At 44.3% G+C, this 15,644-nt stretch overlaps 1 protein-coding gene and 1 long non-coding RNA gene across 2 annotated transcripts in view; one reads left to right on the forward strand and one right to left on the reverse strand.

Moving 5' to 3' along the window:
- LOC138582241 (uncharacterized) overlaps positions 1 to 14,918 on the reverse strand; it is a 29,211-nt gene extending 14,293 nt beyond the window's left edge. Inside the window, exons 1-2 of the long non-coding RNA XR_011304992.1 lie at positions 14,837 to 14,918; positions 9,073 to 9,192 (exon numbers count right to left, since the gene is read on the reverse strand). This is a non-coding gene — a long non-coding RNA (uncharacterized lncRNA). The remainder of the gene's footprint in view (positions 1 to 9,072; positions 9,193 to 14,836) is intronic.
- Positions 14,905 to 15,644, forward strand: part of PLLP (plasmolipin) — a 175,361-nt gene continuing 174,621 nt past the window's right edge. The window contains exon 1 of the mRNA XM_069653335.1: positions 14,905 to 15,285. Coding sequence (XP_069509436.1) covers positions 15,145 to 15,285 — 141 coding nt within the window. The 5' untranslated portion in view covers positions 14,905 to 15,144. The remainder of the gene's footprint in view (positions 15,286 to 15,644) is intronic.

The following is a 15,644-nucleotide window of genomic DNA, read 5'->3' on the forward strand; positions in this document are numbered from 1 at the left end:
ACTGGGAATCCCTCCCAGAATAACAGGGTCTGGTCTCTTCTCCCTTGTGGTACCGTGGGCTCTCTCTGTCACTTCCCTTGGGCTCCCCTTTTTGCACAGGGGAGTACTCATCTTCGTCATCCCTTCTTCCGGATGTGGTAGAGAATTCCCCCCCACCTCCCTGAATGTGTGAATGATTTCAAAATACTCTTTTGAGGCCTGGATTGTGGCTCTTCTCGGTCTGCAAAGCGGACCAGATGGTCCCTTTGTAACGTACGTTTCTGCGGTCTAACTCCCTGATCTTCGCATCATAGAAGTCCTCATGGTCAGACGTATCTGCTATGGTATTTTTAACCCCTTAAGTGCCAAGGACGAGATATCTCGTCATTGGAATTGCATACGCAGTGCCAAGGATGAGATGGCTCGTCCTTTTTGGCACCTTTTTTTTTTTTTTTTTTGAGATCCCTGCAAAGCAGGGATCACACAAAACAGTAATCCAACCCCCGGGCTATTTGAGGGGGAGGGCCCCCCTCACTGCCAGGGTGCTGGGATTACCTTCAGTTTCACGTCGTTGTGCATAAAGCACGTCGCCATGAAACAAAGTAAAATCACTGCAGCAGCCGTTTTCGTCGGGACACATGTGGGGATGTGGGAAGGTAGGCCATGTGTTGTTGGCGGTGTGTTTCGGTGGGTGGCCAGAGCGAAATGTCTGAGAATTGTCTTCATTTCTAGCCAATTTCAGAGACATTTCCCCGTTTCCACTCACCGAAACACGTCACCAACAACAGATGTCATACCTTCTCGCATTCCCACAGGTGTCCCGGCAAAAACAGTACCTCACATGTGTGGGTGCGCCTACTGGGGGTGCAAAAGGAAAAGGGTAACCCGCTGGTAACCCAAAGCCTTTCGGCGCAGCCCATTTTGTTCATGTGGGCAACCTACAGATTTGGGCCTAGGGTGTCGAAGCCAGCAAGGAAAAAAGGGAACCACATGCATTTCCCAAAAGAGGACACCCGTGGGAATCCACAGAGGTCTGCCTTGCGCAAATTGGCCCAGAATCTACTACCCACAACCTCTGGCACATTCCAAATTTGGGGGCAAAAAACACAATTTTCAGACATTTCACTCTGCTCAAACACCGAAACATGCCGCCAACAACAGATGTCATACCTTCCCGTGTTACCAGAGGTGTCCCAATGAAAACGGTACCTCACATGTGTGGGATCACCAATCTAGTCGCAAAGGGAAACGGCTAACCCACTGCTAACCACAAAAGTGTTTGGGGAAGATAACCTACAGATTTGGGCATAGGGTGTCCAAGCCACCAAGGAAAACTTGGAACCCCGTGCATTTCTGAAAAGAGGGCACCAGTAGGAATCCACAGAGGTCCCACTTGCGCGAAGCGGACCAGAATGTTTTACCCAGAACCCCCGACAAAGTGAACAATGTGGGTTTTTTCTGCACATTTCAGACTTTGCCAGGGCTTCTGGGTAATACATTCTGGGCCGATCTTGCACAAAGCATACCTCTGCAGATTCCGACGGGTGTCCTCTTTTCGGAAAAAATGCATGGGGTTCCCGGTTTTCCTTGGTGGCTTGGACACCCGAGGCCCATATCTGTATGGTGTGCTTGTCGGGAGAGGGTGTCAAATTCAGGTGTCGACACAGACTTGGGGTTACCTGTGTTTTAGGCTTTCCCCTTGGCGCCCAGGTAGGTGCACCCACACATGTGAGGTACCGTTTTCATCGGGACACTTGTGGGAACGCAGGAAGGTATAACATTTGTTGTGATTGTGTGGTTTTCATAACATTTTCTGGTGCCCTTTGTCACACAACCCTTTCATTTCCCAAATGTGACCTACATTTAGTCGGTGCTTTAGGCACCATACACTTATGTAACCTGCACAAGGCACCTACCCTTCAAAAGGTCTGCCTGTGCTCTTTCAAAAAATGGATGCTTGCCGTTCCTCACCACATTGGTTTTCCCGATTTACACATGCTAAGTGCGTCTGTTCAGGCCGTGAGCATAAAACTCCTGTACCATGGCTCAGTATTTGGCTTGTGATATTGCTCGTTTTGTAAAACACTACAAAATATGTGTGCTTTCGTAACTGCAAGAGTCGGGGGAATGTAGCGGAGCATTGCTTTTCTCAAAATTCATAGAAGCCATTGCGTAACAAGCCAACCATGTCCAACACATACCTTTTTTCAGTCATGTTCCCGCTTTTCCCCCCCAATCTATGGCATTTTCCCCAACCTAGTTGTTGCCTGACCTACGCAAATCACCCCTTCCTAAACTTGGAATTTTGTCTACTTTTCAGAAATATATGCCTTTCTGTCCTCCAATTCGGCTTCCCTACCCTTTTCTTCCATTCCGTCCATGCATGTCCAATTGGCAAAAATGGCCAAAATCGCCCACCTCTGACAAAACAGTTGATAACCACATCAAAATATTTTTTACTCGTTTCCACTCAACCTGTTCTTGAAAGCCAGGAAATTGGGGAACTCAGCACAGCAAACCATTTGTTCCTAGCTCTTACAAGGACAAACCCACAGGCTTGTACATCATTTTATTGCCATTTTTTGAAAAAACGTAAATTTTCACCCTTTTTGCTTATTTTTTCTCACCCCCCTACAGCAACCTAGGATTCCTGGGTGGCGTTATGACCACCTACATTTGGGGAAAAAAGGAGCCAAATTTGGTCGAGATATCTCAAGTAACAGAAATGTTACAAGGCATTGAATGGCCACATACCAAAAAGGGCCCTGGCACTGGGGGGAAATACCCATGGCACTTACAGGATTAAATCTGGATAAAGATGAATATCCCTCAATATCTGAGAGGGACTGGCCTTCTAGGTCAGTTATTCTAGACCTAATGGAGTCCAGAAGCCTCAGGTTTCCCTTTTCTTGCAAACCGGCAGGCATGAAGTTAGCAGCACCATGTGCATATAATGTGGTGAGTTGGCTTGAGGTCCCTGGCAAGGAGGCCATCACAGCGTGGTCGGAGGGTGCCCTTCCATACAACTGTTTGGGGTGCCTCAAAGCCTGTTTGTAGCTAGCCATCTGCTTCTCCAATCTCTCCAATTTGTTCTTCTCGGCCCCGATCTCTTGTTGATATATAGAGGCCAGAACTTTCAGCTCTGCTAGCAGGGCTTGAGTAGCTCCTATTACTTTGTTGGTTTTGTGCCACTACATGGTCACAGAGTCCCTTGCTCTCCTCACAAAGGGACTAATTTTCCTTCTGGGAGGCTTGTATTATCTGGGCATACTCAGATCTCTTCTTTTGCAGAAGACTAATCTCCTCACTGTGTGCATTGTTGGCCTGTGTTTCCTGCTGTAGGTCAAATTCTGCTTGCCTCACATGTCCCATTATTTTTTCATTTTCTATCCTCATGTCAGTCAGTACCTGAGAACATCACTCACTTTTCTCTACGTTCTTCCTTAACTGGCACACTTCCTGACACAGGGCACTTCTCCGGACACAATTTACTATTCTCTTCACTGAAATGCTCTATCTGCTGTTTCAGAGTGCTTAGATTTTAGCTCATCTGATCGAATTTCCACCTGGGAATCGACCTCCCTAACAATCAACTTACTGTTCTCATCTTTCAGTTGCTTAATCTGCATTTGAAAAGCAAAAATGTTCTCTAAACATGCTCTATTGTGCACCACTTGCTCACTTCATTTTTGTTGACTTTCTCAGATTTTCAACAACTTCTTGATGTTCCTCTCTCAGTGCAGAACACTGGGACTCCCACTCTAAATTCGCTTGTTGCTGTGTCACCAACTCATCTTTTAGCTGCTGAATATTGTTTTCCAATTTCAACACAGAATTTGGACTATGTTGCACTTTTTCCTCTGCTTGCTTCAACTCTCTCCCTGCTTAATCCAAAAGCTCAGATTGGTTATGCACAAAGGCTACGCTAGCCTGGTATTTTTCTTCCATGATCATCAGGTGGAAGTACATATACATTGTGAGCTGAGCCATTTTAATTTGCTCATCTCTGGTGGTTTGTGTCATATAAAAGTCTGTCAGGGCCCGATGTAACAGGCCATTATCTTGCCACATATCCACATTTACAGAGGTAACCTCCTGTATCATTCTAGATTGACACATTTCATGCTCCTTTTCTACCCATTCACCTTTAATAAACAATTTGGATAGAAGGTGCTTCTTGGCCAGATTGATTCTACGGTGCTCATTATGAAATGTGTTCTGCACCTACTATGTTCTCTATGCAAGGGCAACATCTCAACACTGTTCCTGCTTAGTTTGTATTTGCAATGTCAATGATTACTTTTATCTACACACATTGCCCTGAAACCCAGGGTACCGGTTTGGGTGGCGCCTTCACAATGCAATACAACTTTCTACCCACTAAAGTGCAATCCACCTTCAATTAATAATCTACTACAGCTGCACTGTCACGAGTGAAACCTCTCTGCCAATTACAGCATGAACCCCCAGTTTTTTCACGGTTTATTACACAGTCACCCTCAAAGAATGTGGTGCACAATTAAGCGCTTTAATTCATTTCATGTTCTTTTTGATAAGGCCTCCAACCCCTCTCATACATAACCCCCACAAATACCCGTTGCCACAATGAGCTAGGAACCAGGCTGGTGTGTTATGAATATATTTATTAATTTATTTAGCCAAAGATCACATCAGCCACCAATGTTGTGGCAACACAAGAACAAAAGGACTTCCGTAGAGGCACTAACAGAGATATGCTGTCACAAAATTAATTCCTTTTAAATCACCCATCAATACAAGAAAAGAACAGTTCAACACACTCCGTGATAGCAGATTTGGTTAAGCTTTCTCCCAGCAACCCCCACCCTCCAAACATCAATTAGACTTGATTCCTTTCAATGGACGGCAGTGGCAGGGAGTGGGAACACAATGGGAAAATCGGATTTGGGGTCTTATTCACAGAAACAATTTGAAAGGAAGAAAAGCAATGGAAATGTGTTTTGCCGCACTTAAAGAGCAGGCAGGGGTTTGGGGTTTTAGTCAGAACAGAATGGGAAAATTGGATTTTTGGACACTTGATCACAGAACCAATATGGGAAACAGAAAGGCAATGGGAACATTTTATTTGCTACATCTAACAATAACACACAGGCCTTTGGGGTTTTTAATCAGAAAAGAAGGTTGGTTTTGGGTTGGAATCACAGATGCAATGTAAGACAAAAAATGCAAATAGGAAATTTGTTTTCCAGAGCACAGTGGGTACACAGGGGCAATTTAGTTTTTGCACCTTGCATATGCACAGGCACTACTTGGCTTCCCACTTCTGATATTAACATGAAGCGGATCAATGGGGAATTTCATTTTTACCCTCTGCGCCCACACGTGGAAGCAGGGTTTGGGATCAACTCTTTTGGCAGTTCTTTATGTCTACACTGGTTCAAAACACACTGGGAAAAGATTGGTGGTTTTGAATGCCAACAATAAAGATCCTGTGAACTCAATAGGGGCAATTAATTGATATACTTTGATAAATATGTTAGGGATCTACACAGACAGGATATTTTCCATTGGGAACTAACTAAAACAATGCTTGAAGAATATGGGCCCTACACAATTATGGCTTTGGGGTAGTTCTACTTACAGGAGAGGTCTGGACTGGGCATCATACCACACCACTGAGACAGACAAGGGGGTCAGTCAAGGGTCTCCTCTCTTTCCTCCAAGGGGTCCCAATCAGCTACTATGTCTCCTGGCTCCTGTCTCCAACGCAAGACTTGGGCCCCTCTGCTGGGATGTTTCTCCAGGTTTCAGCAGCAGGTCGCATCTCAGAATTATTGGAAGAAGTCCAGCTCTCATGCAAACCGGCTTATTCATAGGGAAAATGACATCACATATGTGTCACGATTGTCGCAAAAAAGGGATTGGTTGATTATCCGTATCCCCTCCCACCTGTGTGCTGATAGGACAAGGGGACGGGGGAGTGCTTTGGGTTAGCTGTGGGAGGAGATAGCTTCATCATCTCACTTTGACAGCTGGGCTTGGTCTGCTTTAAAACACAAAAAAATCTCACAACATGGGAAGTATCCTTAGTTTTCAAATCTTTACATGTATGAACATCTTTACCAGAATTTCATTTTAAAGCGAATCAGATGAGACTAGGCTGGAGTCTGCATGTCCTTTCTATGCAGAGATACAGTTTTTCTTCATTTACTCAGGAACCATATCAGCGAAAAATATGGCTCTTACGGGAGTCATATTAAATATTATTAGCATGCTTTAATCAACTTTTTGCATCTCTGGGAATCACGGGAAGGCCCAAATCACATTTTCATTAATAACTTTATTTGTTTTTATCCCACCAAAATCGTTTTAGGATTGTTAGAAGGGGTTGACTCTCATCTTTAATAAAAGCCTGGAATGACTTGTGTGCGATGTACGCTATCCATTGTATGCAATAACATGTGTTTCTCCCATTCAAATCAATGTGCAGTTTCACTCCTCATTTTCTGGGCCCCCACCTTTTTTTTTTAAGATTCACTTCTCCTCTTTGGGCACATGACATCAGGATATAGAGATCTGTGATTAGATTTTGCCTGCCCCTTCAATGTCTAATAGCCACACTGTTGCACTTTTTAATGGGACTGAAGGTCACAAGTGCTAAATACCAGACCTGACGTTATCTGGTCTTCACCGCATTTCTGATCCCAAAAGTATTCCTGCTTGTATTTTTAAGGAAGGGCAGTGATGGCTGAACACAACTAGGCCTTAATCTCCAGGGAAACAGAGGGAGGTCTTGGAGATTGGTTTCACATCTGAAGAAATGGCTGTCTATTTACCCTGCAGCAAATAGCCTGTAATCTCGTACATAAATGCATTTAATTGCTATAAAATAGGGCACACAGTTTCAAAAGAATATCTGCTTGTTGCTTTGAAATTGTCCATGTGGATGAGCTGGTAATAGGCAGAAACCATGTTCACACTTTGAAAGTCTGGTGAACATTTAGCTGAGCATAGTATTAATTTAGATGAGGGGAAACAAAAAGACATTTTTTTATTTATTTTACATGTAAAATGCTCCATTTCACTGCAGCTGCTGGGAGCACAATCTGGTATTTCATTTAAGATACGGTGCACTGCGGTTTCTTGAATATCAGTGTAGCTCTCCATGGATTTGTCAAAACATCATTGCCACGGGTCTTTCTTTCCCTTCATGAGATGCACTGCGAACATTTTAGCATCTTCAGATTTTTAGGCCCACTTTCTTTCCTTTTGATTTAGGTTCCATAGGCCTTATGTCTGACATCATTTCTGCACTGGCCTTTTATTTCGGGGCATGTACACTAACGACTCTGGCATCCAGGGGCTATTTCACCCCACAGATTAGAACCACCCAGGTGGATGTTGAGATCTCCAAGGAGGAGGAGTTGAGAAGTAGAGGGAAGGAGAGAAGAGGAGAGGTTGGCCCATTCAGAGAGGAAGAGGGTGACCTGGTGAGGTGGCCTGTAGATGGTGGCCACAGTTAGAGGGAGGCCAGGAGAAATAGGGAGGCCAGGAGAAATAGGGATCCTGCAGACCATGCATTCAAAGGAGGAGTAGGCCTGCGTAGGGATGACAGAGGCTGAGACCCACTCTGGGAAGATCAGGGCTACTCCACCTCCAGGTAGGTTGTTCCAGTTTCGGAGATGATCCTGTAGCTCACAGGGAGGAGAGTGTCAAAACTCATGACAGTACTGGCCATTAACAATGTCACGCAAAAGCAAGTACATCTAGGTTGAGTTCTTCGAGGTGACAGATGTCAGAGGAGTGTTTGACAGCAGAACGAGAGTTTAGAGTAGCGACATAGAGCAGGTTGCCACATTTGATAGACTTCCGTGGATGGGTACAAGCTTGAGGTACACCCTGCAGAGGTGGTAGAGGAGCCCGAGGGTGGCCAGAAGAGGAAGAGGAGGGTGCCAGGGAGGTGGCAGAGGGAGTAGCATGTGAAGGGAGTATGTTGTTAAGACACTAGAAACGCCTATCAAAAAAGAGGAGATTTGGCCGAGGGCCCTGAACCAAGACGGTGCCATTCAGATAGACATTAATGATGGTCTTGGGCGGAGTGGAATAGGGCCAAAAGGATCTCCCACCTAGTGCCACTGTTAATGAGAGAAGAGGAGAAAAGAGAGTGAACCAAGACCATATGAAGATTCCATAAGTCTGGAGAGGAGATGACAAAGAGGATGACAGTGAGAGTCTGTCTGAAGGAAACACTGGTGTAGGTATCAGCGATAGGGAGGCCTGGGTTGGAGACCAGGATTTCCCTCTTGAACTTCTTCCTTCCAGACTTAGTGAGAGGGATAGGGTAAGGGAGAGTAGCAGTTAGAGAAGATGGGAGAAAAAGAGAGCACCATAGAGGGTGCGAGGAAGGTAGATGAAGGAGAAGGGAGTGAGAGAAGAGAGAGAGATGCACAGCCCTGTGGCACACAACTCAGAATGCGCAGGGGGAGTATGAGGGGGGCCAGGGTCACAACAAAGGAAGACACAGGAGGGGAACAAGTAACTCACAACAATGAACAGCACATCTTGCAGCCTCTGAGGATCTAGGTGGGAGCCTAGAGAGACCCAGCAACAATGCCACAGTTACCGGAATGCAAAAAAACACCCAGATTTGACTTTCACAGAAGGAGGGAAAAGGCTAAGTCTTTTTGCACAGCACAATACAAAACACCCAGACTTGACTTATCCGATTAGTCGCAGCAGTTTGACAGCTGCAGGCTATGTGCTATCACAGCAGACAATGGTAGGCACCACTAGAGCTGTCCTTAGCCTCTGGTCCTTGGCCGAGGGGGTTGCCATGGCAGATGGTGCCGTTGGTGGCTGATTTAAAGGGCCTGCAAACGAATGGGAGCATGGTGGGCTGGAGAGCCCAGAACAAGGGAGCAACCGGGATAAAGGGAGGGTGGGCGCGGGCACACATACGCTGAGGCGCAAGAATACAACTTTTACAAATGCACAACTTATTCTGCCATGGAACACCTGTCCTCACCCCAGCACAGGAGAAGTTGGTGTTGCCTGATGATGGTGGGGATGGCCTGTGGGGACAGAGGGAGAAAACACATTTCGGCCCATGCTTACCTGTTGTCTGAGCAGGGGTTCGGGCCCTGGGTCCTCGTGGTCCGAACAGGCCCAAACAGGAATTGGCCTTTTCTTCGTCTGCCCTTCGCGTTGGACGGTTGGGCGAAATACGCCCTTTATCTAAGAGTTGAGAGCAGAAAGGAAGAGGCAGGGTTAAGAAGGTGGGTGGGGCTTAGGCCAGGTGACCTAGATCCACTTGCACCTCTCACCAACTGCCCATGAAAAGAGCAGCAAACCAGGAAGGCACCAACAGTTTAAAGTGAATGACAGGCCAAAACCTTGAACTAATTGTGTCTGACTCTCATTCCTTGTTCATCACAGTACACAAATGTTCCTTTTAAATGACAACTTTGTACGCCGAAAAGATAAGCTTGAATTTGATGTGAAATGTTACTTGATCACCAGGACCAAGAGGAATAAAATGTATTGGCCTGCTGTAATTGACTACAAAAGTAATTTACAGTATAAAGTGAACTTTGATCTCCCATTGACTAGAGAACGTAAACAAATTAGCACAGGTTTATACATTGCCCGATGTGAAAAAGAAAGTAAATATAGTTGAAGCCACGTTCTGTTGAGCAAAACATTGGCTTAGAAGTAGCTCACTGGACAATCCCTCTTTATACTACATTCAATATGATATGGCATGTAACAAAGTGGCTAAAATTGGCTAACTCTTACAAACGGGTAATTATGCCGATGCATCCTCAATCTTTTTTGGTAATGCTTTTAGAACTGCTGCAAGAACACTCTTGGTATTCACAACGAGCTGATGCTGCAGTTAATTACTAACAATATAGAACTGAAATATATGGACAATAAAAATTATGCAAAAGAAGAGGACACTATGCAAGACAAAAGTTCAGAAAATAATGTTCACTGAGCATTTGTAAAATGCAATGATGTGAAATTAATTGGGTGTACAATGGCACATTAAACTCACTAATAAATGTGGCTAGTCAGCAGCAGGGATACAATAAAACCTGGGTAGAGGTAACAAGAAAACATGAAGGTTTCTAAATATCTCCTCTCACCACACATATTTGCAGCATGCATATCCGCATAACATTATCCTCACGTCCATCGTTTCGTACAGCCATAGAAAAAGAAATAATTCAGCCACAAAACAACAGCATAAAAGCTGAAAGCAGACAACCCTCCCAATTTCCACTGCTTACCTTTCCCACCTAACGCTCGTAACCATTTCTTGAATCCAGGTACATAAACTGGAGTAGTTCATTTTTAAAAAATCCCAAAATACTGTCAGGGACGTCATTTCACCAAAATGTCAGGGCTAGCAGAAGTGACATCACGTGACCCTTGACCTCTAATGACATCACAGGAAGTGATGTCATTTGACCCCACCCCGAAGTGACATCATGGGAAGCGATGGAGCACAACATTTCACAAAACAGGAAGTGGCATCACATAGCATTGTTCCTTATTACACTACGATAAATATGGTTACGATATCACTGTAATGTGATTGAACCCTCATATGTATTGTTAATATCAGTGTGTATAGGCCCATATTACCAAATTACTGTGAATGCAAACAGATGTCCAAGGCAAATTGATAATGATGGGTTGTTATATAGCACTTATGCTTAAGCGCTTTACATAGAACAAATATACATACACTATCACTCAACCTGTGTTTGTATTCATTCCTTTCAGAAGGATGAAAGGTGGAGATGGCTTTGCCGAGATTGAAACCTGCAGATCACACACACATCGCAGCAGTGAGCGCTCAACCCACTGAGCTATCTTACTGGTTATAGCCATTGTAACTGCTATAGTAAAATTAGCAATTACACGTCTGAATGTTCTCAAAGTCAGAAAGCAAATTACACACTTTGTAGTGGATACCATTAAACTAGTAACTGAGATTTAACAGCAGGCCAGTTTATCTGCCGGTCTGGTGTAAAGTTGGCCACATGTCAACCCTTTTGGTTAGCAAAATACATACCATTGGTAGGGTTCATATCTGTGAATTAAGGAATTTAGAGTAGACAAGGAAAGCAGCATAATCACACAGCATCCTGTACTGTGGGCACTCGTTACCTCATACATGCAAACAAACATCCTGAACAGCATGCCAGGGAGATAGTAAAGATAGACAAAATACAAATAAAGCATTCATTGTGGGACAATGAAATCAAGGGCCACTTGATGTGCTATCGTCAAACATTTCTACACTGTACACAAGCTTTTAGGCACAAGGACTTTGTGAAGTGACCGAGGACACCGAGATGGAATGTCTTGTGATGATCATAACAGAGACAATGCCAGAAAAACATGCTATAACTGCAACTTGCTAAAAGCAAAATAAATATAGTTTTTGTCTGTATTGGGAATTTGAGGTGTAAGAACAGACTAAATCAGTGACTCACCCCCTGAAGTGTGCCTAACACAAACCTTGAATTAGTCTAGCAACTAGTGTATAGAATTCCAGAAAGACAATTTGAAATTCCTATTCTTTCTTATTTAGGGTCACTGCTCAAAGTGTTACACTTGTGGAACCCCCTGTTTTTCTTTTCAAGAGGCCTGAGCAAGAACGCAAGCTGTTCCATAAACAAAGAGCCACATGGGTTCCATAAAAACAAAAATTCAAATTATTTTTAGTGGTAGCAAGGGAGACCTCAGGGGTCGCAGTTGCGACCCCTGACGACCCTCAAATTACATCCGACAGGGAGCGGTGCTCCTATACTTTTTATTTTTAAGTTTCACTGTTCCTATACTTTTATTTAAAAAAAAAAAAACATTCTGGAATAGTTTAGTTTTAAAATAAAAGTGTAGGAAGAAGTTGAAGCTTGCACTTCAGTGCAATGCACTGAACATTCCCTTAAATAGCAGGTGTGTCGGTTTGGGGGCGTGGATTGTGTGTGGGAAGGGGCGCAGTGATGGGGCGTGTGGAGAGCGGGGGCAGGCCACCAGGGAACATAGTTCCACTACTTCTTTTTGTACACTTCGACCACTGGATATGCATTTCATACAAGGCTGGATCACCATATGTATCGTTAATGTCAGTGTGTACAGGCCCATATTAACAAATTACTGTGAATGCAAGCGGATGTCCAAAGCCAAGTGATAATGATGTGTGAATATATAGCACTTACCCTTAAGCACTATATATAGAACAAATATACATACAATATCCCTCAAACTGTGCTGGTGTTCATTTATTAACCATGAAAGGCTGAGTTGGTCTCACACACACACACACATGCTTAACGGCTATAGTAAAATGAGAAATTACATGTCTGAATGTTCTCAAAGTCAGAAAGCAAATTACACTCTGTAACTGAGATTTAACAACAGGGCAGTTCATCTGTAGGTCCGATGCAAAGTTGGCCACATGTCAAGCCTGTGTGGATCTACTTTTCAGGCTTCAGAGGTTGGGAAAATAAATACCATTCCGAGGGCTCATAACTAGGTATTGAAGAATTTAAAGAAGCGCAGGGAAAGCAGAGTACTCACACGGCATCCCGTACTCTGGTCACTCGTTACCACCTACATGCAAACAAACATCCAGAACAGCATGCCATGGAAATAGGAACAATAGACACATTACAACAAAGCATCAATTGTGGCACAATGAAATCAAGGGCCACTTTATGTGCTATGATCAAACATTTCTACACTGTACACAAGCTTTTAGGCACAGGGATTTCGTCAAGTGACTAAGGACACCGAGATGCAATGTCTTGTGATGATCGCAACAGAGAGAACAGCAGAAAAAAAAACATGCTATAACTGTAACTTGCGAAAAGCAAAATACATAAGGCCTGATTCACAGAAGCGTTTCATAATGGTGCAATCCATAGGAAAACGCTCTGTGAATCCGGCCCATAGTCGGAAATGGATGCCTTTTCTACTCGAAGCACTTTTGGAGGTTTTTGTCTGCATTGTGAATTTGAGGCGTTTCAGACTAAATCAGTGACTCACCCCCTGAAGTGTGCCTGAAATAAACCTTTAATGAGTCTAGCAATTATTGTAGAGAATCCCAGAAAGACAATGTTACACTTGTGGAACCCCTTGTTTTTTTAAGAAGCCTGTACAAGAAAGCCAGCCCCTCTAGAAACAAAGAGCCAAATGGAACTGGCCACAGCCCAGGAGCTTCAATTTTTAAAAAGAAATGTTGTTTTGGTTTTGTATGGGGTTGCCAGGGAGACCACAGGGGTAGCAAGGAAGACCTCAGGGGTCGCATTTGCGACCACTGGTGAACCTCAAATGACATTCTTGGGCAGGGGGCCATGAAAAGTGGGCTGAGGGTTGAGAAAAAGGGTCTTCGTTGAGGAAAGGTGTCTGGAAGTCGAGGAAAGGGATGAAAATGGGGCCCCGAGAAAAGGGGTGAAAAATGGTACAGTGAACGACAAAGAATTTATCTGCTATACACCCAGTGCTTTAAGTGGGCCGGGGTCTGCCGAGGCCAGGCCCCAGCAGTCTCAAAAAAGTGGGGCTGAGGCGGGGCCCTGCCAGGGCCCCCCGGTCCCACACAACATTGGCGAGAAGCATTTCACCTGCCATTTTAATGTCAGGTGAGCTGACAGAAGTGCCAGCCAGTGACAGCGTTGCTGTGTCTGGCTGGCACTTCTGTCAGTCACTGTAAATTCCTTACGTTACAGTCCCTTTGTTTCCCCAGGTCGCCGAGGCATCCTTCACCCTCGGCGAACCTGGGGATTCCTGTGTTTCTGTCTTTATAAAAGACGGGTTGAAAAGTAAACAATTCAATCAATCTTTTATAAAACTTTGCTGACGGACAAAGATGCTTCGGGCTTTGTCCGTCGTCAAAGCTTTATAAAAGATGGCTTGAATTGTGTACTTTTCAAGCTATCTTTTATAAACAGAGAAATGTTTAAAAAAAAGATGGTTTGAAAAGTACGCAAACCATAAGATATGCACACAAATATATAAATGTTATATAATTGTGTGCATACCTTACTGTGGTTTGTTTACTTTTTAAGCCATCTTTTATGAACACAGAAATATGTATATATTTCTATGTTCATAAAAGATGGCTTGCATACTACACAAACCATGGTAAGGTAAGCATACAAATATATAAATGCTTACATGCATTTATATATTTATTTGCGTGCCTTACTACGGTTTGTGCACTTTGTTAGGCCACGCCCATCCCACAAACCCCGCCCCCAAATGACACCCCCCCTCAAGCTCTTACCCCACTTAAAGCCCTGTATACACCAATCATTAAAATACACCCCCCTCATTAGTTAAAATAGCTACTGGCGACATAAATTATCTCTTTGTCATGCCGCGAATTCATGCCTAAGGATTGCTAGTTACAGTGACGATCAGAAATACTGATTCTCACCATCCCTGATTCTCTTGGTGTTAGAAATGCTTTGCCACAGAAGTGGCGCAAGCCCCACCAAATGAGCCAAAACCAAAAAGTCTGAATTCTCCTTAACAGGAAATTATTCCATTGAACATAACAATGCAGGGTTAACTAGAAGTCACTATCCCCTTCTGCTGTCATTACCACAAGAAATGTTGTTTTCATAAGTGAGCATAGTGCACGTCAAGGCTTTGTTTTACAAACATTAGATTACCCGCTGGCAGTGCACCTACCCCCACCAGTGCCTTTTGTGTTAAACTATTGACCAAACATTTGCTGACCCATCTACAGGAAAGAATCATTTACAGAAACCAAATAAAGTTTCTGCCAAAGCCCGACGTGTGCTTAGCCTTGGCCCCAAGTTAAAGACAGCAGTTGTAAAAGAAGGCGTGATAAACTCACTGCTTAGAACCGAAGAAAGAAGTGCGAGCTCTGCCCGAGTGGAAGGGCCAGTTTACCAGTGACCCACCGACCATACTGTGCGTGCGCCGCTGAGAGAAAGCGCTGGTCTTCAGAGGCCGACGTGGCGGCCCCCACCAAAGCACTCACCGCGCACGCAAGGTGGCACGGTGCAAAGATAGGCAAGGTGACGTCGGAGGGAAACCCGGAAACATAGGGCTCTCAAACACGGAGTTCTGTTTGGGTTCTGTGATCCGCGGAACCGCTGCAGGTGTTAAAGCCACCTCCACGAATACAGCAGCGTTTACATCATGGCCGAGTTCCCCTCCAAAATTAGCACTCAAACCAGCACCCCGGATGTGGGGAGCAGCGCAACGCTTACCTGGAAATTCATCTCCCTCGATGTTGGATTTGTCAAGTCTGCGGCGGGAATATTAATGGTGCTGGAAATCGTAAGTACGCCATTCAAGCCATAACTGTGCCGTGAAAATCTGTTAGGAGTCGACATCTGAAACGTGGTAATGGCTGAAATAATAACAACACCCGGGGCTTAAGTGGGGTAAGATATGGGGGGGGGCGCTCATTTGGGGGCGTGGCTTGCGGGATGGGCGTGGCCTACGGGATGGGCGTGGCCTACAAAGTATACAAACCATAGTAAGGTACTTAAACAAATATATAAATGCATGTAAGCATTTATATATTTGGGTGAGTACCAGACTATGGTTTGTGTACTATGCAAGCCATATTTCATAAACATAAACATGTAACATATGTCTGTTTAGAAAAAGATGGCTTGAAAAGTACACAAACT

The sequence above is a fragment of the Ambystoma mexicanum genome, chromosome 1p, assembly GCF_040938575.1.
Source record: "Ambystoma mexicanum isolate Mex_15411 chromosome 1p, UKY_AmexF1_1, whole genome shotgun sequence".
Classification (NCBI taxonomy): domain Eukaryota; kingdom Metazoa; phylum Chordata; class Amphibia; order Caudata; family Ambystomatidae; genus Ambystoma; species Ambystoma mexicanum.